This window comes from Corvus moneduloides, chromosome 16 (genome assembly GCF_009650955.1).
Source record: "Corvus moneduloides isolate bCorMon1 chromosome 16, bCorMon1.pri, whole genome shotgun sequence".
In the NCBI taxonomy this organism is placed as follows: Eukaryota; Metazoa; Chordata; class Aves; order Passeriformes; family Corvidae; genus Corvus; species Corvus moneduloides.
Window position 1 is genome coordinate 9,125,017 of NC_045491.1, and position 21,932 is coordinate 9,146,948.

The 21,932-nt window shown below is 56.1% G+C and overlaps 1 protein-coding gene across 2 annotated transcripts in view; it reads left to right on the forward strand.

The window, feature by feature from the left end:
• The window catches only part of SLC9A3R2 (SLC9A3 regulator 2), a 32,982-nt gene that overhangs the window by 6,840 nt on the left and 4,210 nt on the right, over positions 1-21,932 (forward strand). For both annotated transcript variants that reach the window (XM_032125772.1, XM_032125773.1), the window contains exons 3-6: positions 16,660-16,836; positions 18,945-19,098; positions 21,137-21,180; positions 21,670-21,732. In XM_032125772.1, coding sequence (XP_031981663.1) covers positions 16,660-16,836; positions 18,945-19,098; positions 21,137-21,180; positions 21,670-21,732 — 438 coding nt within the window. The remainder of the gene's footprint in view (positions 1-16,659; positions 16,837-18,944; positions 19,099-21,136; positions 21,181-21,669; positions 21,733-21,932) is intronic.

The following is a 21,932-nucleotide window of genomic DNA, read 5'->3' on the forward strand; positions in this document are numbered from 1 at the left end:
AGGGAGCTGCATTTTTGTGAGCAGCATTTGTTTATATAAAGGCTGGAGTTTTCCTGGATTTGAGGCCGGGGTTGTTCAGGGCAGCCTCCTTGTCTCAGGAGACGAGCAACTGAAACAAAACGAGGAGGGAAATCTGGTGGTTGTGGTGGGCAGCGGGAGGTGATGGAGCAGGGAGGGTGGGCACAGCCCTGCCACCCCCCCAGTGCTGTCCCAGATTTATTTCCCAAGAGGGGTGATCCCCCCGGAGCTGCCATGGCTGGGGAGGTCACCGTGCACCCTGGCAGGGACCTGGTGGCCGGGACCTCGTGCTCCAGGAACCTCGGTGATGGCATGAATAATTCAGCACATATTTAAAATCCTGCCTGGGGAGCAGGTCGGCAGGGCTGGCAGTCAGCAGCTGTGGCTGTCACAGCTCTGCTGTCCCCAGCACCGTGGGGATTCATGCCCTGTGTGGCCGTGGTGGCACAGGGACCCGGGGCTGCCTTGTCCTGTCCCACAGAATTGTGCCCATTCCTGTGTCTGCTGGGCTGGGGGATTTGTCCCTTGCTGCCCATCCCACTCTGCCCCCTGGCAGGGTACATGTCCTCCATACCAGGTACTCCCCTGTCCCCAGCCGGCTCTGGTGGCTACCAGGCTGTTTCCTGCATTCCCAGGGCTCTGGCTCTGCCAAGCTCCAGCACCCCTGACAGGTCTGGAGGTGAGGCTGGGGGTCCCAGTGTGGCAAGGGCTGCTCTGAGTGCTTGGTGTGAGCTGCGTTAATGGCAAAGGTGTCTTTGGGCCATGGGTGGCTGGAATTAAATGCCTGGGCTGGTGGTGTGTAGAAGGCAGGTGAGCTGCAGGGCTGCCAGGGCCTCACCTGGATGCTGCTGGTCATTCCGGAGGTGTCCATGGTGGGCAGGTGTCCTGGCCCAGGGCTGGCAGCACCTTTGCAGGGGCTGTGGCTCAGCTGTCCCATTCCTGCTGGGCACTGGGAGGGATGTGCTGGCAGTGGGACCCTGTTGTAGCCCCATTAGGCTGTGTGAGCACATTAGGGCTGTCCTTGGGACTCGCTGTCTTCTCCAGGTGTGTTTGTAGGAGAAATAAGAACAACAGCAAAGCCAGAGAGGTGTTGGGGGTGATGCAATTCCCTTCCTTTGTGCTCTGGTCTGCAGGGAGTGGGTGTGCAAAGGAACCTTTACAACCTCTACGAAAGATAAACTTCTCCAGAGTTTATCCTTAGGAGAACAAACCCACAGCTTGTAGCTGCTGGATTCAAGCCTGTTGAGTCTGAGAATTTTCGTGGGGGGGGAATTAGTGGCTGGTTGTTGATTGTCCCCTGCTCGGGGAGGAGCATGTCGCCTTAGGATTGCTGCTGGCAGGAACTGGAGGCAGCAGGATGGTGTCCCTGAGGTGACACGGGGGTGGTGGCAGCTCCTGAGCCTCCTGCGTGTCTCGGGACAGATGTGCAGCTCTCTGAAGGACGACGGCTGGGTGCCTGTTGGGACCAGGTGTAGGGTCAGTGCTGACCTCGAGGCAGTAAATATTTACCCTTCTCTTTGGGTCAGGAGTAAGAACTTCTCTCTGTTGCAAATAAACCCCTTGTGTTGTGATGTCTTCTGCCACAGAGCGGCAAGGGGGGTAACTCAGGACAGATGTTTTTGGAGCACTTTGCCAACTCAGTTGAGGCCCAAAATTTAGGGCTTGTAGAATAACCACAAAGATGTAATAAAACCAAACATGAGCAGAAATGTCTGCAGCAATTATGCAATTTAAAAAAATAAATAAGTGGATGGTTTGAATTAAAGCACTTCCCTGCAGCATCTTCCACTCCCTGTGGCAGGCTCAGATCTGTGGGAGAGGGTGATGGGAAAGATGGCAAAGCTCAGCCCTGGCACAGCCTGGGTGAGGTTCCTGCTGTGCAGACAGAGGTTTGGGGAAACCCTCGGGCACAGAGCCCAAGGAGCTGTGGCTGTGGCCGGTGCATTCCCTCCCCTTCCCACAGCAGCTATTTTTGGGGATGCTGTGGGTCTGGGAGGGCAGAGCCGAAGGGAAGCCGTGTTCGTGCCCATGGGGACAGCAGGGATATGTCACCCTGGGAGCTGTGCCCGTCTGTGCTTGAAGACAAATGGGGGCTGCACGGCTGTTCCTGGCTGAGGACATGGGATGGGGTGGATGAGGAAGGGAAGGTGCCTGTGGGGCTGGAAAGCCTCTGCCAGCCCCCTAAGTCCTTGCCTTGGGCATCCCCGTGGCCATGAGGGGTCCGCATTCTGTGGGAGCTCAGCCAGGAGTGGCACAGGGATCCCTTGCCTTTGGGATTAGTGCTTCAATCCCGAAGCAGCGGCAGCAGTCGGGCGGAGCTGTGGGGACCCTGGCGCTGACCCCGCTGCATTATTGATGTCGCCGGGCTCTGGCATCGCGTGTCACCGGGCTGGGGTGGGCTCTGGAGCAGCTCCAGCTCGGCACCTCGGGAATGGAGCCTGGGGCACGTGGAGATGCAATCCTCGTCCCTGGAAGTGTTCAGGGCCAGGTTGGACTTGGCTTAGAGCAACTCGGGGTAGTGGAAGGTGTCTGAATGAGATGAACTTGAAGGTCCCTTCCAGTCCACACCATTCCAGGATTCTGTGATGATGGTGGGTGCTTGTGCTGCTGCAGAGGCTGGGAGGCTCTGCATCCCAAAGCCCTGCAGATCCAGCCGCATGCCCCACACAGCCCTGTCTGCCCGTCCCTTGTGCATTGACACTGTTCCCTTCTGTTGCTGTTTTGGTGTGAGTTTGGGGCTGGCAGTGGCATTTGTGGAGCTCCAGCTCTGGTTGGGGTGAGCAGCGTGTGCTGGGCATCACCACAGCACTCAGAGGAGGTGCTGGAAAGGTTCTGAGCCAAATCCTGTTGGAAACACTCCCCGTTCTGGACGAGTTTCCCTGGGGGGTGTAAGGTGAAGGAACCCCGTGTGATGCTTGGCAGGGTGAGCCCCGGGGTCCCGCATCCATCCTCCCCGTGCTGCGGGAAGGGGTTTGGATGCAAAGAGCTCCCTTTCGTGTGCACTGGGGCTGTGTCCCAGCCCCAAGGCTCGGGAGCCGTGGGTGGGCTGCGGGACAGGGCAGGGGGCTGAGCAGGCGTCCCCCGGCTCCAGCCTGCCTGGCCTCGCTGGGGCAGTGGAGGAGCGGGGCTGGGGGCTATTTTCGTGCCGGGGCAGCGCAGGAAGCCCCTCCCCGGGAGGAGAGCATCCACCCCGCGGCACAAACTTCCTCCGCCGCGGTATTTTTAGTGAAACACAAAGCGGGTGGGAGGCGAGAGGCAGATTAGCATCGGGAGGAGCCGTGCCCTGCCAAGAGCCTTTGTTCCCGGAGCCGCACGCTCCCGAGGGACGCCCGGTCCTGCGAGCGGGCAGTGGGGTCACCCCGGGACCCCCCCAGCTCCCTGGGAAGGGGCGGGAGGGTGTGGGGGTGCTGCTCCCGCCCCAGACCCAGCTGCGGGGCGCTGATGCTGCCGACACCTGGAGATGCTGCGGGTGGTCCAGCCGGTGCTGATCCCTTCTGCATCCTCAAGTAATCAAAAACTTTCCCTCGAAATGATCGGGAAGCTGATATTAAGTGGGAACTGCTGGAAGTGCAGCTCTCCCCAGCCCCCTCGGCTCTCAGGGATGGGCTCCAGCAGCTTTCCTTCAAAACCAGCCCTGCTCACGAGTGGGCTCTGGGCCAGCTGACAATGGTTCTGTTCAATAGCAGAACTATTAAATGGTTTAGAATAAATTAAAAATCTTCTGGCAGCGGTGGGGCCTTCTGCGTGTGCCCTGGCAGCTGTACAGAGCCTCTGCTGTGCCTCTGCTCCGTCCCTTGGAGCTCCTCCAGCCTGCTCAGGCTCGTGGGCTTGACATGGCAGAGGAAACATTAAAACAATATTGGGTTTGGGTTGGTTGGTTTGTTTGTTTGTTTTGGGGTTCTCTGTTTAGTCGTGAGACCCAAGTGAGTTGTGGAGAAGGGGATGTGCTGCGCATTCCCAGCTGTTTATCCAGGGCTGTCCCAGTGCTGCTGTGCAGCATGGATGGATAAATCATCTGCAGGGATTGGATCCTGAACCTGCTGGTGCCTCAGGTGGTGCTGTGGATCTGGGGGAATCCCAGCTCCTTCTGCCCAGCCCCTGGACATGGCGCTGGTCTCACCTAGAGTTGTGGCATTGCTTTTGGGGAATGGGAACACGTGGAACAAAGGTGCCACGTGCTGCTGACTTCCAGTGTGAATTCCCGGGCTGGAGGGGCCCAAGGCTTCCAGCTGCCAGCCAGGTACACCTGACTTGCAAAAGAGGTTTTAAAGAGCTCCTTTTAACCCATAAAACACCATTCCTTGAGTGCTCAGAGCCCTGACAATGTGGCATCACTTCCGTGTTCATTCCTGCCCTCCGGTCTGGGGGAGCAAGGCTGTGAGGGGGAATGATACCCAGGACTATAAAAGAGCTTAGGGGTGTAAATGAAGGTCTGTTCTGAGCTGGTTTTGTCTCCCAGTCCTTTATTTTGTCTCTAGATATGGAGATTTTACAGGCACTGGTGGTGGGAGACTCTAGGTTGGGATATGAGAAAGCAAAAATTAAACTTGTAATCAGTAGAGGGTTTCTCCAGATCCACAGGTCTCTGTAAAGAAGGAATTGAACCCCAAGCTGTTGATATAATTCTTTCTGGCAAGGTCCATATTGTAATTTAATTTCACTACATCTTGCCTGGACTCCTGAATGTTTTGGTTCCATTGCCGTGCACATTCAGACCATATCCAGACATGGAGCTGGATTTTGTTGGCTCAGTGTCTCTCTTTTCCCACTAAAGCTTTGTAGGAGTTTGTTTCCAGGTACAATAAGCTGGTGGGGTGTTTTTAGTGGTGAGCCTGTGAAAGCTGAATTTCGGTAGTTTTGTGAGCACTGGGAAGGGAAGGAAGACAATTCCCTGCAGGTGTGGTGAAAGTGAGAGACTGCTCAGTGGGCAGACCATTCTGGAATGGTGTGGGTTGGAAGGGACAGGTCAGTTAATCCACCCCCTGCCATGGGCAGAGACACCTTCCACTATCCCAGGCTGCTCCAAGTCCCATCCAACCTGGCCTGGGACACTTCCAGGGGCAGCCACAGCTGCTCTGGGCACCCTGTGCCAGGGCCTCTCTGCCCTCTCAGCCAGGAATTCCTTCCCAATATCCCATCTATCCCTGCTCTCTGGCAGTGGGAAGCCATTCCCTGTGTCCTGTCCCTCCATCCCTTGTCCAAAGTCCCTCTCCTGCTCTCCTGGAGCCCCTTTAGGCCCTGGAAGGGGCTCTGAGGTCTCCTTGGAGCCTTCTCTTTTCCAAGCTGCACAACTTGGACTGCCTGGCCGTGGGTCTTTCCCTTGGGAGGGTCTCCAGCCTGGCACTGAGCTGTCCCAGGGATGCTTGAGGAAGGAGTGGGGCCAGGAGCAGCAGTGAGTGGGTGTCCAACTGTATTCCTGGGCCTCTCCATCACCATCTGCTGGGGGTGGGGTTGCTGCCTCCCCCGCTGGAGCCCCGCTGCTCCCCAGGGTGCTCTGTGATTAAACCCTCTTATGGAATTACAGGGACTAATCCCGTTAAAGACAGGAGCAGCACAAAAGGTGGTGGGAGGGCTAATCCTCTGCTCCAGCCTTGGCAGGCTGAGCTCCCACCCTTGGGAATGTGGCCCTGCCACCTGGCTGGGCTGGCATTCCCTGGGGACTGATGCTGTGCCCCAGGGAAGGTCTCCAGTGGCTCTTCCCCATCCCTGACAGCTCCTGCCTCGCTGTGTCCAGCACTAGGGCTGGCTCCTTCCTGCCACACCAGCAGTCCCTCGTGAGCAGCCAGAGGCCATGCCAGGTAAATCAGTTAATTCTTGCCTTGGGGTTGTTCATGGTTAGCAGGATTTAATTAAGACAAGCCCTAATTAGTTCTAAGCGGGTGAGTAGTCAGCTTTGCCTGGAAGAGTTCCCTGCTCTTGTCTGTCAGCTGGGCTCCACTGGCAGCGGGGGGCTGAGCAATGGGGATGTGGGAGACCCTCTATCGTGCTGGAATGTGGGGATAAAAATCCCCTCGGAGTCCTGATGGGTTGTGCTGGGCACCCAAAGCCCTCTTTCCTGAGGAGCTCTGTGTTACCCTTGCCATAGGCACGGATGGCAGCATGCCCAGAGCCCCAGGGCTGGCACCGTCACCCCCTTCACCCCAGGTTTATCAGCAGGAGCAGCCGGAGCCGGTGCTGGCTCCGGGGTTATCATGGGAGATCCTCCCCCTGCACTGGGAACACGCCGTGTCCGGCTGCCTGGGGCTCACAGGGCTCCAAGGGCCACCCTAGCCCCCTTATCTGCCCCAGCCCTGTTCAGCCAGAGATAAACTCAGCTCTCTGGCAAGGGGGATCATCTGTGGCCCCCTCATTTTTAAGAAGCTTGGTTTAAAAAATGTCATTTTTGGCGCTCAGCAGGAGGAGCCCTGATGGTCCGTGATTGCGTCAGGTCTCGGTTTGATCCTGTGTTTCCCAGCAGTGTCGTGGGATGGAGCTGGTGCCAGTGTTGTGCAATGGGGGCAGTGACAGGAGGGTTGAGTTTTGGAGGGGGAGGTCAAGGGAAACCCCAGCGGAACTGGAGGCTGTGGGTGCTGTGCCCAGGTCAGCAGATTTTGTGCAGAAGCTGTGACTTGGGGGTTTTTGGGAGAAGGGAGTAGTTTACGTGTCATGCTGAGGGGCTGGGACCAAGGCCCCTCACCCCGCTGCTGCTCTTTGGAAAATTGCACCCCTGGATATTTTATTGCAGGATTTCTAAACACAAAAGGCCTCACATTGGGTGACCCTAAGCGTGGGTGCCCCGGCGCTGGCTTTGCTCTCGTTACAAGGAATGCAGAGGATGTTTGGAGCCCTCCCCCTGCCCCATTTCCTCCAGCGAGCTGGGCTGCCCGGCCAAGACAAATATTGGGAGTAAACTATTGAACTTCCCTGGGCCCAGCACTCACAGAGCAGCGCCTGTTCTCCCCCTTCCTGGGCAGGGGCCGGGCTGGGGGTGCAGTTCTGTCCCCCTGCCCTGTGTCTATCGCACCCCTTGCTCCCAGGGGGGCTTGGTGGCAGAGCAGGAGGAGAAAACAAGCCCCAAAGGGACAGCATGATGGCTTGTGCCATCCTTCTTAACCTGCATGTGCTTTATGGGGCTCTGCAAGGCTGAGTGTAGCACCCCCATGACCTCTTCTCCAGGGTGGGGGCTTGTGGAGGGGACCAGGAGCCGTGTCCTTGCTGGCCTGTGGTGCAGAACGGTTTTCCCCATTCTGTGTTAGATGCCTTGACTAAGAGCTGGCTTTCTGCAGGGCACTGAGATTGCACCCTATCCCTAAAAAATCAGGCACTCAGGGCAGGTCTTGGTGGGTTTGAGCAGTTGGTGCTGGCCCTGGTATGGGGAAAGCCAGGAGTACAGAGCCCGAGCAGCCTCAGTCCTTGGGAAAATACTTTTCCTTTCCCAAGAACCCTCCCTGTCCTGGGGTGCAGGGTGTTCTTGGGGGTGGGAGGTGCTCCCTGCAGTGCCTGGTGCATCACAGAGCCCCCTCCACCTCGAGGGGTTTTCCTCGGAAGCCGCGGTGCCAGGCGAGTGCCGTGGGAGCACAAAGCTGCAGGACTGGATTCCTGCTGGTGACCCAGGGTCACTGAAGGCAAGGAATGGGGCCAGCACGAACGAATGTTTGGTGATTGCTCAAGGCCTGGCCTCAAAAAGCAGCTGGGGAGGCTGAAGGGCGGCTGGGCAGAGCCTGAGGGTGCCCGGCTCCGGCACAGCCCTGGCTGGAAGCGATGCTGAGCTCGGGTGGGAGCCGTGCCTGGGGCTCTGCCCTGTGCAGGAGGCTTCATTTGGGCTCCATCACCTGTCCATGGAGATGTGCTGTTGGGGGTGGCAGCTCTCTGATTTGGGGTGTCACGGACTGGGATGCGTCTGTGCCCCGGGGGACACGAGCTCTGTGTGGCAGCACGGCCCCCGTGGAGGGAGGGAACACTGTGGGATTGGGGAAGCTTATTCCCAGCATCTCCCTCTGCCTTCCCATTGTCCAGAACAATCCCTTCTCTCGCCTGGGGGTTCATGCTGAGCGTGGGAAGGACTTTTTCCCCTGTTCCAGCAGCTCAAGCCCTGCACAGTGACTGATGCTCTTTTCCCTCCGACCCCGTGGAAAACTGATCACTCTGGATCTGCTGAGATCCCTTTCAATCCAGAGTGGAGATTCCATGTTTCTCCTCTCGGACAAATCCCAGACTGCCAGGACTCACATTGCTGCCCCACATTGTCCTGGAGCTGATCCCTCTGGAGCAGAGGAGCTCTCTGGTATCCCGGCTGCTTGTTCCCTTGGCAGATCCTGCTGGAAAAGTTGTCTCTCTCCATGAAAACACGTGCACGTGGCGGTTTCGGTCTCCTCCATCCTCCCTCCCTCCTTCCCTGGGCTGGGCCAGCTGCTCCCTGCTCCAGCCAAGCCTGTGCTGCTGTTGCTGGCTCCAGCCCTGCCCGGGGGGAGAGCGTGGGTGCCTTTGCTGTCTGAGTCTGCACAAACGCCAGCAAAGAGGGGAAAAAATGCTGCTTCCCGCAGCTTGTGGCTGAGAAATTCCCCAGCTGTGGGGTTGCCAGGGAATGGCCGGGACAGCTCTGTTTGAGACGTCGCTGCTGGGGGGATCAGCTGGACCCTGTGGGGTGGACAGGGCTGGCGTTCCCACAGCCGGGATGTGCCTATCGGGGACCCTCACCCAGGCTTGTCCCCACTGGGGACACGAGGTCCCAAGCAGGACGTGGTCGGGTGCAGCCCCATCCTGAGAGGCCCCTTTGTGCTCAGGGATTTCTGTAATGCTGCGGTGCCGGGGATTTCGGAGAGGGGCAAATCCAGGCTTACCCCCGCGCCTCGGGGCAGCTGTGGTGAAGGTTAAGCTCTGATTTCTTTGGCAGGAGATTTCCTGGAGGTGAAGCCCTGATGGGAGCTGTGAGGAAACTGCTTTTCCCACTGCCCCAGTGCCGGGGTGGGAGTGGTGCCATCCTGCAGCCTGGCAGCGCTGTCACCGCGGGCTGCACCTCGGGTGGCCTCCCCACCCTCCACATCCTTCCTGCTCTTGTTTTCTCCTGCCTGGCACTTTCTTGGGATAGCAGCCCTCTGGCTGTGCCTGGAGCACAGCTCTGGCAGGGTGCTGGCACAGCTTCTCTGCATCCCACAGCATGTGGGAAGGACCAGGCTTGGGGGTGAGCTGGGCACTTTGGTGGAAGGCACAAAGAAGGTGCAAACCTCCTCTTGCTGCTGCTGTGGTGACATGGGATGGTGAAGGGCCTCATTAATCTTTTGTGATTACTTTTGCACCACCCTGGCACCGGTGACCCCCCACTGTCCCCTCTGCTGTGTCCAAAAGGGCTGCAGGGCTTAGGGCAAGTGTCCGTGGGGCCAGCAGGACCCTGATGAGGCTTGGTGCCCACTATGGGCATCATCCTTCCCCTCCAGGGCTGGAAGGAGCTGTGCTACGAGTCTGGGTTTTCTGTGGCATGGCTGATCCTCCTCCTCGCAGGGACTATCATCAGAAAAATCCCAGAAGTATCCAAATTACCCTATCAGCTGCAGCTTGGCCGTGGCTGGACGTATTCCACTGCTAATTGGAATCACTCACTGCCATCCTCACTCGCTGTCTTTGTGCTGCCTGTTGGCAGAGAAAGCAGAGGGATGCATCCAAAGGGCACTGGGCATGTGCTGGTGCAGCCCCCCAGGATGGCAGGAGGATGCTGGGGGCAGCACTGCGAAAACAGCACAAACCTCGGGGTCTGCTGCCCTTAAAATAAATATCAATTTTTTTATGTTTCTGTTATTCAAACCCAGCTGGAGCAATTTAAATAATTGGAGTAATTTGAATAATGCAAGAGATTTAAATAAGATACAACAGCCCAGAACTTGTGTTGGGGACAGGCAGGTGAGGGGCCTGGTGGTGACACGGGGCTGTGACACTGAGGTGAGGCACAGTTTGTGCTGTCACCATCAGGAGCCTGCAGCACCCCGTTCTCCTGCTGGTGATATTTAAGGTAACTGCTGATTTTAGGGTGATCACAGGCTCTGCCAAAAGCTGTTTGGAGGCAGATCAGCCACGTTTGAGCCCATCCTTTTCTCCTGGGTAGAGATAACCATGGGCACTCTGCAGTCCCTGGGAGCATCTGAAACTTTGTCCTGCTGAGACCTGGATGTGGGAGACGTTGGGAAGAAGGAGCGTTCACTGAGTGGCCCTGGTCTGCCAGGTCTGTGTTGGAGGAACGATGTGAGGTTTTCCTCTTTTGGCCATTGATGTTGGAGCTGAAACATCTCCTCGGGAAGGGGGCGGGTGGTAATGAGAGCTGTGGCTGTATAAAAATGGCAGCAGGTTGTTCGCTGGTCCTGCCCAAGGATTTATTCCTGGCTGGTGGAAAACCTCTGCCTGGGGGGAGGGGGGGGATCTCTGGATGCTGGAGCCGCCACCTTTCTGCCCAGTCCCAGCTCTGGCCCCGCAGGGAAGGGGAACATCTGCTTGTGTTTGGTGGACCTGGCGTCCCACCAGCCCCGTCTCCCCTCCCCCTCTGTTATTTATAGCGTTTCACCAACATCTGGAGTTTGAGCCCGTTCGGCGCTGGCTGACTCCGAGCTGGGGGATGGAGCTGGGGGAGACGTGTGCGGCCGGCAGGGAGGGAGGGAATGAGCCCTGAGCCCTCCCCAGCAATCTGCAGGGGGGCTGCAGCATCCTGGCATGGAGCTGAGGACCATCCAGGCCTTGGGGAGCCCCGGGAGCATCCTGGCTCTGCTTTTCCCAGCACTGGGGATGGTGGGAGAGCTGCTGTGTCCTCACCCCACAGTGCAGACCCGGGGGTGCTCTGCCTGCCCCCTCGCAGCGCTGCCCACCTCAGTCCCGCTCTCCGGGTGGGTTGAGGCTCCTTTGGCGTTTGCTCCAAGTGTCACCGAGGTCCCCTGGCCCCGGGGGATGCAGGGCTACAATAGCCCCCTTTCTGGTGCTGCTTTAATGGGAAAACTTGAGTCACTCCTGGGGGAAGAGGAATGGAGCCCAGCCCTGCTGGAGCAGGAGGAGGATCCCTGGCACAGCGGTGGATGGAGACAGCGATCCCACTCCAGCCATGGCATGATCCCAAAGCTTCCTGGTTCTCATGGCAGGCAGGGCTGTGGGCACTGCTGGCAGCCATGGTGAGGGCTCCTGCTTCTCCCAGTTTTCCTCATCTTTGCAGCATGGAAGACAGCAAGGTTTCATCCCTCCCCTTCCCAGACTGGTGACAAATACCTGCTTAAAGTTAAGTGCATCCCTAAATCCGTGCACAGGCAGCAGCCTTTGAGCTTCCAACAAAACTCTGGTAATAATAGTGGCAATTAAAGCTTGCCTGAGTCTCGGCTCAGCTCCCAGTATAACCAGTACTGCCAAAGGAGGGTGCCCCTGTCAGGGGGTGTAAATGGGTCCCTTGTTCTGGTGGTGCTGTGGCCCCTGGGCCCCTTTCCTGCATTGGTTTCTCCCCCTCCTTAGCTCCTTCCAGGCTCCCAGTGTTTCCCCTCACTCCTCTGCCTGCCGGGGTTTGGATTTGGGTTGGGATCCTGCATTTCTGCTCCACAACCCCTGAAGGTGGCTGTGCATCCCCTCCCCTGCATCCCTTGGTGCTGCTGCCTGTACTGGAGAATCCAAAGTGCCGGGGATGGGGAAGTCCCAGCTGTTCCCTGTTCCCCCAGGACATCTGTGTCTCACGGTGTCCCTCAGCCCTGGTGGGCTCTGCTGCTGAGGTTTGTTTTGGAGGAAGCAAAGGAGCCATTTTTTGACCGAAACCACACGGAGAAGGAGAGGAACCATGGGAGCTGACTTGAAAGAAAGTATGTTAACAATGTAAATTAGGCAGGAATGCTCCTGCCTGGGTTTTCTCCAGCTCTTTGGAGCAGCGATGGAAAGGTTTGACCTGTCGCCGGGTGATCCGGAGCCTGGAGTGTTTCCAGGTGCTGCAATTCCCAGCAGGGCAACTGGAGCCTATTTGGCTGCCTCTGGAAATGGCAAAGGCCCCGGGATGGGCATGGAGGGGTGGGCTGGTGTCGGGAGCAGGGTGAGGTGGTCCCTGGCAGGACTGAGCTGATTAGGGCCAAACCCTGATCGCAGTGATTATGACCAGCACACCCAGGAGATGAGCTTGGTGGAGTTCCAGCAAATCCCATTCTGGGACACAAGCGGGGCTGGAGCTCCTGGTCCCATTGTGGGGCACCCTGCCCTTCCTGCCTGTGCCGAGAGCGTCCTGTCAGCCTGGGAGGAGGTTTGGGGTGACCCCACTGCTGAGGGGCTCGGTGACATCGTGGCCAAGGCACCGCGGGAGCTGCGTTGAGCAGGGACCCACCGGGGTCCCAGGGCGGATGGTACCAACCTGGCCTCGGCCACTAGAGTAGCTCTGTGTGTGTGTGTGTGTTCTCCTCTTCCTCCTCTTCTGGAGGACCCAGCAGAGCTGGTGTCTACACTGGCACCGGTGTTTTATTCCTGGAATAAAGCCCTAAACTGTGGCTTTCAAGGCATCTTAGCCTGTTGTGGGCATGAGTTTGTGGGGCAGAGGGACTGGAGACAGTCCTGGGACCTGGCCACCAGTGTGGCATCCTGGGTCTGGAGAGACTGTGGATGTTCCTGCAGCTTTTTGGGCTGGTCTGTGAAAAGCCTTTTTTATCCCAGTTCCTGCCCTGGGTCCGGCTGGGGGATGGTGTGAAGGTGCAGGTTGGTTTTGTGAGTCAGTGTCCTTTGGGAAAGCGGTGACACTGGGCTGTGGGAGCAGGGGACATCCCTGTCCTGGAATGTGGCTCAGAGCAGGGTCACCAGCGAGGGCAAGAGGGTCTCTGGCACCTGTGGCCTCATGAGGAGGGGCTTTTGTAGGGCCAGGTGGGTTTGGTTGAATAACAGAGCTTGGGGGCTGCTCTGCTGCCCCTCAAAACGCAGGAGGGGAGTTTGGTTCCTTTTGGTGCTTCTGGGAGTGGATTCTGCTTTCATGGAGGCTGCCACATGCTAATTAACAGCATGGAAACCCCTCGTTAATCAGAGCTGGCGACATTTGTGCTACCAGCCCCAGGTGTACGAAATGGGAACGGTCCTGGTCGCTGCAGGGACCTGCATGGGGAGGCACAAAGCCAGTCCTGGGGCATGCCGTGGGCCAAGGGGAACCCCAGGGAGCTGGGGCTTATCTTTGGAAAACCCCAATGAGCCACAGGTTGTCCCCAGGTGACCCCCATGAGCCAAGGGATGTCCCTGAGGGACCCCAGTTCCCATCAGCAGTGCTGGAAACTAAGGGAAATAAAAAATCCAATGCTGCAAGAGTTGCCATGAGATTGTGAGAGCTGGCAACACCCAGTCCGTTTTTTAGATTTTACTGAAAGCATTTCATTGTTATTTAATGTCTTGTTTGTGCATTTTTAAATGGACCAGCTTGAACTGCGCTTCCGAAACCTTTTTCCTTGTAAAATGCCGCTGGTTTGCCCCGAGCAGCAGCTGCAGGGATGGGGTGTGAGTTCAGCTCATCATCCAGGCAGCATTTATCTGCCCAGACATTCCTGGGGATGGCACAGACAGGGATGGAGTGTACCCTGCTATTGCTGCTTAATCCAGCTCATAAAATCAGTGGCCACTGGAAGTGTCTGGATTCCTGGGGGGGAAAAAAAAAAAGCTTCATTTTGGAGATTTTTTTTTTTTTTTTTTTTTAGTGTGTGTGGGCAATTTTTGACTTTTTAAGACAAAAAAATCGAGTTCAATTTTGTTGCTTTACAGCATCCATGTGAATGTAACTTAAACCAAATTGGCTTCCAAGTGCTTGGCGTGTGAGAGGCGGCGGAGCCTCCTCCGGAGCGGCACCGGAGCGGTTCTGCAGGCGGGTTCCTGGGAAGCCCAGATAACGTGCTGCTGTTCCAGGGAACGCTTTCTGGCAGGGCTTGGGTTTCACAAAGGCCAAATTCCCCTGGGAGCTTAGGAAATATCTTCCCAGAACACAACCAGGGAAACGCTGGCACGGGTCAAAAAGAAAATAAAGAGCGGAGCTGGCAGGAGAGGCAGAGGCTCCGTGTCTTCGGGGGGTGTGAGCCTTTGCTTAATCCCAGAGAGGGGCTTTGCAGAGCTCAGCTCCAAGACCTGTTTTTTCCAGCAGCCAAGGATTGCGTTAGCTGGGAGATTTAAGAGCCCAGCAAAAGCCCTGGATCATCTCTGCGGGAGGATAAGCAGTTTTCCCTGAGGATCTCTGCCCAGAACAGATGCTGAATTGGGATTTCTTTTTTATATGTATATATTTAAAAATAAATGTCTTGAATTCATTCCAGTTAAGGGCCTTAAATTCAAGAATCTGTGGTGACAGGAGCACAAGCCCACCTAGGGCATGGCACAGGTCAGCACCCTCGCAGCCAAAGGGATGCTGCAGTGAAGCTTTTCCCTGTGTGGTTTATTTAGTGAGTAATTTGATTTCACTGCTGATGCCAGGGGATCCCCTGGAGGAGGAGAGACTGATCCTGCCAGGTGTCCCCAAGGGATCCCCACGCTGGGACAGCACCTCCAGCACAGACTTTTGGCTGATTCTCAGTGATTTCTGTCAGTGTTTTCACACTGCTGCAGGAGCTCTGACCCTGGAAGAATGGAGCAGGAGGAAAATGATTCTAAAATGTGCTTTTTAAGCCCAAATATGCGATCCCAGATGGATTTTGGTGATCCCAGATGCACTTTGGTGACCCCAGATGCGCTCCCCTTGTCCTGCTGCACAGAGCCCTGTGTGTCCTTTAAGGTCATGCGAGTCCGACCCTCTTGGGCCAGTTGAATCATTTCCTGTTTTCTTCAGTTTTTGAAGAACTCCGAGGCAGGCTGGAAATGTTTGCAGATAGGGTGAACTGGCTGCTCCGGGGCCATGGGAAAGGTGCAGCAGGGTTAAATGTGCAGAGGGGGGTGCAGGGCTGCTCTGGGTGTGCAGCAGGTAGAGGAGGGGCTGGGGAGCCCCAGCCTGGTTTGGGTTGTTGCACTGAGGATTTTTCCTGCTTCAAGAGCCAATCTGGGATTGAGATGTCAACACCACAAGCTGGTTTTTAATAAAAAACTCAGTTGCTAAGGGAATCTCTGTAAAATTCAAGAGCAGTTTGTAGCAGTTCTGAGTGTGCCCTGATGCCTGTGATAGGCACTGCGGGTGATGTGTGAGCAGTTTTTGAGGAATTTGGTGGTCAAGGTGCCCCTCCTGAGCCAGAAGAAAGCTGTCTGGACACAATCCTGAGTGATGGACTCTGCTTGAACAGGGAGATTGGTCTTAGATCACCTTCAGTGGTTCCTTCCAACCTGAACCATTCTGTGTGTAAGGACTGGTCATTTTGCATCGCTGTCTTTTCCTGGATGCTGGGATTGAGATGGTCAGGCTGGTGCCAAACCCTGATCCGCCTCTGTCCTCCCTGGGCATTGCAGCCACAGCCAAAATTGCCCAGAGAAGCTGTGGCTGCCCCATCCCTGGAAGTGTCCAAGGCCGGGTTGGATGGGGCTTGGAGCAACCTGGGATAGTGGAAGGTGTCCCTGCCCCTGGCAGGGGCTGGAACTGGATGATCTTTAAGGTCCCTTCCACCCCAGACAGTTCTGGAGTTCTATGAAAATTCCATCCCCCAGCACAGGGATCCCTGTGGGTGACCACTCGCTGTGTCCCCACTTTGTTCTCCTCTGTAAAATCCCTCCTTGAGGGGATGAAGGAGTTGGGAGGTTTGGTGTTTCATGGTGCCTTTTGGCCAAGAGAGGAAGGAGGAGGAAATTGCTGCCTGGATTTTTAATTTGGAGGGAAAGGCTGTAAGAGATTTCCCTGTGAATGTGATCAGAGACAAATCCTCTCTGCAGGCAGGCGGGGAGCAGAGCGGTGCTCCTGCTGAGGGAAGGCTAAAACTCATCCGGGGGGATGTTTTCCTTAGACCGTGGGTGAAAATGAACACCCTGAATCTCCGAGGTGCCTCGTGCCAGGGATGTGGTGCTGTGCCATGAGCTGGAGCTGCCTGGCACGAGGGCTGCTGGTGGGAGCACCATCCAAGGGAATGTAATGGGTCCTGCAGACCTGGAGAAAACCGGGATTTGTTGCTCCCTGGCTGCCTGAGGAGCCATAAAGCATTTTCCATGGCATGAGGGGAAGCACTAAACTCCTCACGTGCCCCTGTGCTGTTCATCCTGCCAAGCTCAGCCCTTCCCAAGCTGCAGGGAGCTCTTGGATGTTCAGGTTCATCATCCTGGGCCCCCCTTGCTGGGAGGGGATGGCACCAGGGGGTGATGCCGGTGTCACCCAGACCAAGGGTGTGGCGCTGCCTTAAATACCTGCCTGAGGTTAATCCCGGGTCTGGGTGAACTTGGGCAAAGCACAGCTCAGCCTTGGTTCCTCCCTGCCGGGCCTGGGGCTCAGCTGCTGCCAGGGGCGGTGGGTCCCGGCCCATGGGTGGATTAATCTGGGCCCACTCCTGGTGAAGGAAATGCATTTTTTGTTTTGTTTTCATTTTTCTGGAGTGGTTTTGGACAATTGGGTTTCGAAAATAGACTCAATGAGAGGAAATCCATTTGTTAACCTGTCCCCATGGCGGGGACGGGAGGATGGGGGGCAGATACAGCGCTTCCTCGGGGCTTTATTTATGGTCACATCTGCCTGAGAGCCACCCCAAAGCCATCAATTAACCCCCATGTCTTGTCTCCCCCACCCTCTCCTCCATGAATCAGGATTTAAATGGACAGAAGGAGCTGTGCCCACGTCTCTGCCACCTGAAGAAAGGCCCCAATGGCTACGGTTTCAACCTACACAGCGAGAAATCCCGGCCGGGGCAGTTCATCCGCTCTGTGGATCCCGACTCACCGGCTTCCCGGGCGGGGCTGCGGCCCCAGGACCGGCTGGTGGAGGTAACGGGGGTACAGCAGCAGGGGTGGGACCCTAGGGAAGCTGAAACAACCCCCATCCCGTGACCTTTCCCATCCCATCCCCCCAGTATTCCTGTAATTCAGCCCCTAAGGCTGATGGGGCTGCTCTGGCAGTGGCTTTGTGCTCCTTTCTCTCCTACCAAGTGGGCATTTGTGAGCTCTGGGTAGAATTATAGAGTAGAAACTTGGAATTGTTTAGGCTGGAAAAGCCCTCCAAGACTGTTGAGTCCAGCCATTCCCCCAGCACTGCCAAGGCTACCACTGACCCATGTCCCCAAGGTGCTGTGCTGGCTCTGGCTGGCACTGAGGAGGGTCAGACTGTGGGCATAAGGCCAGGTCAGTGCCGCCCAGGTGAGCTAATGCCCTGCCAGGGAATGCTTGGAAAAATAGGGAAAAAGGCTTTGCAGAGATTTAAGACCCAAAATTATGAAAGATTGGGGGAAAAGTGCTCTTGGAAGCATCTTGCTGGTTACCAGATGCTGAACAACACTTTTTGTCCAAGATGGGGCCAAAAAGTTTGGGTGGGTCTGGGAATTGCCCTCTCTTTGGCTTGTGTGTTGTGTTTTTCCTGGAGAAGGAGGTTCCCCCATCCAGAGCTGCCTGTCTGGGCAGAGGGACAGGCAGGGACTGACCCAGCAGCCAGAACAGCAGCCATCACCCCTTTCCCTGGGGGAGCACATGGATATCCCCTACTCAAGCTGCTCCCCAGGAGGATGAACCCCAAAACCACCCCACAGGGACCAGGCTGTGGCACTCGCTCCTGGCTCAGAGCAGGAATGAGATTTGCAGCCCTGCAAGAGTGTGAGTTGGGAAAATCCTGAGACCAGAGCACTCTCCTGCTTTCCAGCCCCATGTTTAATTACTCCCCAGCCAGTGGGAGCTGCTGCCTCTTCCCAGCAGCTGAAAGTTTAATGCTGGGAGCAGCGTGGGGCCTGGGCCGGCGCGGGGCCGGGTGGCAGTGGCTGTGCTGGTGTCACATCCAGGGGTCCTGTTATTTATTTATGGGCTTGGCCCGGGGCCTGGCACACACAAAGCAGCTCAGGGTGAGCTGGCGAGCTTGGAAACCTGATCCCCTCCCTGCTTGCTCTTTGGGGCTTGGATAAATATTTGATGTCCCCCAGCCCTGTGCCAGGGCGGGGGGAGAGCAGCCCTGGGCTGCCTGGCCCGGCTCAACCAGGGGTGAGCCCTGGGCATGGACTGAGGTTGTAGGACAGGGATGGAATGGGGCTGTGAGCCGGCAGCTGTGGGTGGCAGCACCTGGAATGAGGTGCAGAGCCTGGGAAGGGGTTCCTTTTCATCCCAGCCCTTGCAGCAGTGCCCTGAGGAGCAGGGGGAACCTGGTTCCCTGCAAAGACTTTGGATCCAGGCTCTGCAGGGTTCTCCTGCCTCGTCGCTTTGGGTGAGGAAGAGCACTGGTCATGCCGAGGCTGTCGGGCTGGGCCGTGCAGAGCCCTTCCCGATGGGACAAAGGGTGATTCATTTGCACCAAACAATGTCCTCAGTCACCATTGTCCCCTCACCGCAGGGAACAATTGGGAGTGCAGGATCACATTCCCTGTAGGTCCTGGCTCACACGCAGGGAAGGGAGAGATGAATCCGTGGGCCAGGCACAGGGACTCACCCAGCAGGGGCACAAAAACCCACGGTTTTCCATCCCAGAGGGTTGAAGGATGGCACGGTGGTGCCGCAGGACACAGTGGTGCACCCAGCCCACTGTCTGTGCCCACAGGCAGCCTGAGATTCCTGGGGCACATCCAAGGGGAAGGCTGGGTTCGACAGCACCAAAGAGGGCAGGCAGAGGGTTTTGGTGGGAGCCTGAGGTCTGTGATTCCCCATGGATGTGTTTGGGATGCCTGCAGAGGTGTGTGGTGACGCAGAGGATGCTCTGACAGAGGCACTGGGAGGATTTAGGAGGCCATGGTTGGCTGGAGAGGGGAAAGGAAAAAGCCTGTAGCCTTCCTATCATCCCAGCAGGAATGAAAAAAGGAAAATCGCACCCCTTAGGGAAAGAGGGGGCTGCTCTGGGGTTCTGGGAGCCAGGACCAGCATCTCTGGGCACAGGTTTGGGTTCTGATGCCATCGCTCTGCAGGTGAACGGGATAAACGTGGAGGGCCTGCGGCACTCGGAGGTGGTGTCCCACATCAAATCCAGGGAGAGCGAAGCCAGGCTCCTGGTGGTGGACCCCGAAACAGATGAGTACTTCAAGAAGCTGGGGGTGACCCCCACGGAGGAGCACACCAAAGGTGAGACCTTCCTTTCTCAGGGTGACCCTGCGCCGTTCCCATGACTCACTGTGCCATGGGTGGGATCTCAGGAGTGAGGGAGAGTCATGTTTCCCTCCTGTCTCATCCCTCAGTAGTTTCCTGAGAACCACCCATCTATTTATAAATAGTGAGAATACACCCTCATCCAGCCAAAAAACAGTTTGTTGCTTTTACATGGTGAATAATTAACCCTGGAACTCGCTGCCATGAAGGGACTGAGGTGCGGTCAGGTTTGGAGGGGAGCCTTCAAAGCCGGGTTGAACAGGGCTTGGAGCGGCCTGTTCTAGTGGAAGGTGTCCCTGCCCATGGTGGGACTGGATGAACTTTAAGTCCCTCCCAACCCCAATCACTCCACGATTCTCTGATTGCTCCTTGCTCCAGTGAAGGAACCTGTGGGCACCTGGAGAGCCCCGGAGCAAGGCCGATGTGTGCAGAGGGAAGGGCTGCACGCTGGCTGATCACAGCATGGCTGATGCAGGAAATGTTTTCCTGCTGCTGAAACCTGGCAGGGAAAGCTGCTCATCCACTCCCAACCTGCCCCACTGCCGGGTGGGGACGCAGCTCCCGGCTTGGCCTGTCCCGGCTCAATGGGCAGCTCTGTTTCCCAGCACAGCTGTTCCTTATCTGATCCCCAGCGTGCTCCAGAGATGCTCAATGGGCAGATTTGTCCCGAGAAATGGGTCAGACAATGCTGGGGAGTGCACAGGGTGTCAGATGCTCTGAGGAGGAGCCGGGGCTGTCTGCTGGCACTGCCATAAAGGAGCCCTTGTTGCCGGGAGGGAACAGAGCCATGGGGAGGGTGGGTGGGTGCTCCAGGCCCTGCATTCACCCTGCAGGAATTGGGTCTGCCTGGCACCTGCGTTGGTGCCAAAGGGCTCTGGGAGATTCTGCTGTTTGCAGGGTAAGAGGAAATAATAATTGTCCTCTTTAACTGAACTGCTTCGACCTCAAACTGACAATTTCCAAGCCTGGCAGCTCATCCTGAGCAGCCCAACCTTTAAGCCAATGAGTGGGTTTTAAGACCCTTTTAGATAAAGGAAATACAAAAGTATTTCTAGATGTGGCAATTTTGTTTTTGAAGTCCAGTTCCACTTTTCTATTCTGTGTCATCTGAAGCTTTTTTTTGATACCAGAAACATAAACATCACTTCTGTGCGAGCTGACTCTTCTGATGCCCATTGCTCAGAGCTTGTCCTACTCTAAACACGAGTCTAACATTCACTCCAATAAAATATTTAGGGATCCCGAAGCCACACGGAGATTTTTGCACCAGCACACTCTCAAAATCATGATTTAGATTTATTTTTCTGCTTTGCCCCAGAAATCCCTGCAGTCTGCAGTGATGCAGCTCCCAATCAGTCCCTAGGGAAGCGTCCATGCTTGACATAATTCAGTTATTAATCCTGTCCCAATTAACGCATCTGTTAGTCCGAGACAGTGAGACATGGTAATGCCTGGGGCATTGTGGTGATTGGCAGTTTAAATGCATAAAATTTGCCATTGTGTGGGCTATTGTTAGAGTAAATCATTGGAAGTGAGCACAAAAAAATTCCAGGGTGCCTGGAGACCAGGTTGTGTGCCAGACACTGTTGTGACAACACCATGATACTGATTTTGATGAAGAATTTTGAGTTGACTTTTAAGATTTTTGATTACAGAACTTCTAAAAACAAACTAATGGTCAGAAAAAATGGGAGCGTGCAGCAGTTGATGCCTGTAGAAGGAGGTTACTTGGCGCCCTTCATGGCAGGTGTTTTCCCCTGATTGCAAGGGTGAAATGAATGGAGTGAATTCAGGGGATTTGGCGAGGATGTGATTCCAGAAGGGCAGAAGGAGAGGGGAAAGGCTTTTGTGTGGGCTGGGAAACACCACAGGACAAAATCAAGGGACAGGATGAGCTGCTGGGGTGGGCAGGGGAGGAGGAGGGTGTGAGATGGCAGATGATGCTTTCCTGGGACCTGAGGCAGCTGTCCCAGCTGAGGGTGCTCACTCTGTGTTTTCTCTGTGTGGTGTCCAGGTGTGGTACCTCAGCCCATGACAAATGGATCTGCACAGACTCAGGTGAGTCCTTGCCTGCTGCAGGTGATAGCCAGGGGCTGCAGCCTCAGGGGATGTGTTGGAGTGATCAGGAGGGGTCAGCGTCTTTCCCTGGCTCCCACCTCTGCCAGGTGAGCCTGGATGCCCCAAGGCTCATTCAGCTCAACTTTACTGCTGCTGCCTGGTTTTAATTACTCCCCACTACAGCTTTAATTTAGAGGTTGAACAAGGCCAGTTTCAGCCCCATTTAATCCCAGTGACCTAGGGAGGAGGTGGCAACGTCCCAGGTCTGGCAGGAAGGGGACCATGCTCTGCCTGGGGTGGGGATGTGGCAGAGCAGCAGCTCTGCTGGGAATCCTAGGGAGCTCCTGGGTGTGTGTGGGGTCCCCTCAGCAGGATCATTCCCTCCAGGCTCCATCCCATCTCTGGAGCAGCCCAGCATTGCTATACCTGGCTACTTATTGTGTTAACTCTATCTGGCACAGACCAGACTGACATTTTCCTTCCCTCCAGCTGAATGGAGGATCCACATCTTCATCTCACAGTGACCTGCAGAGTCCTGGGAAGGAATCAGAGGTAAAAACCCCAAACTCTCCCGGTCCCTTTTACACCCTGGTGTGGGTACAGTCCTGCCTCGCAGTGCTGTGTATTGGTGTGTTTTCAGTTTATCTCCCAGACTTGGGTTCACTTGTATCTACCCAGCAACCAAAATCCAGGGTTTTTTCTCATCCTTTGCACTGTGGGTGTTCACTGGCACCTTCTTGGGCAATGATTCC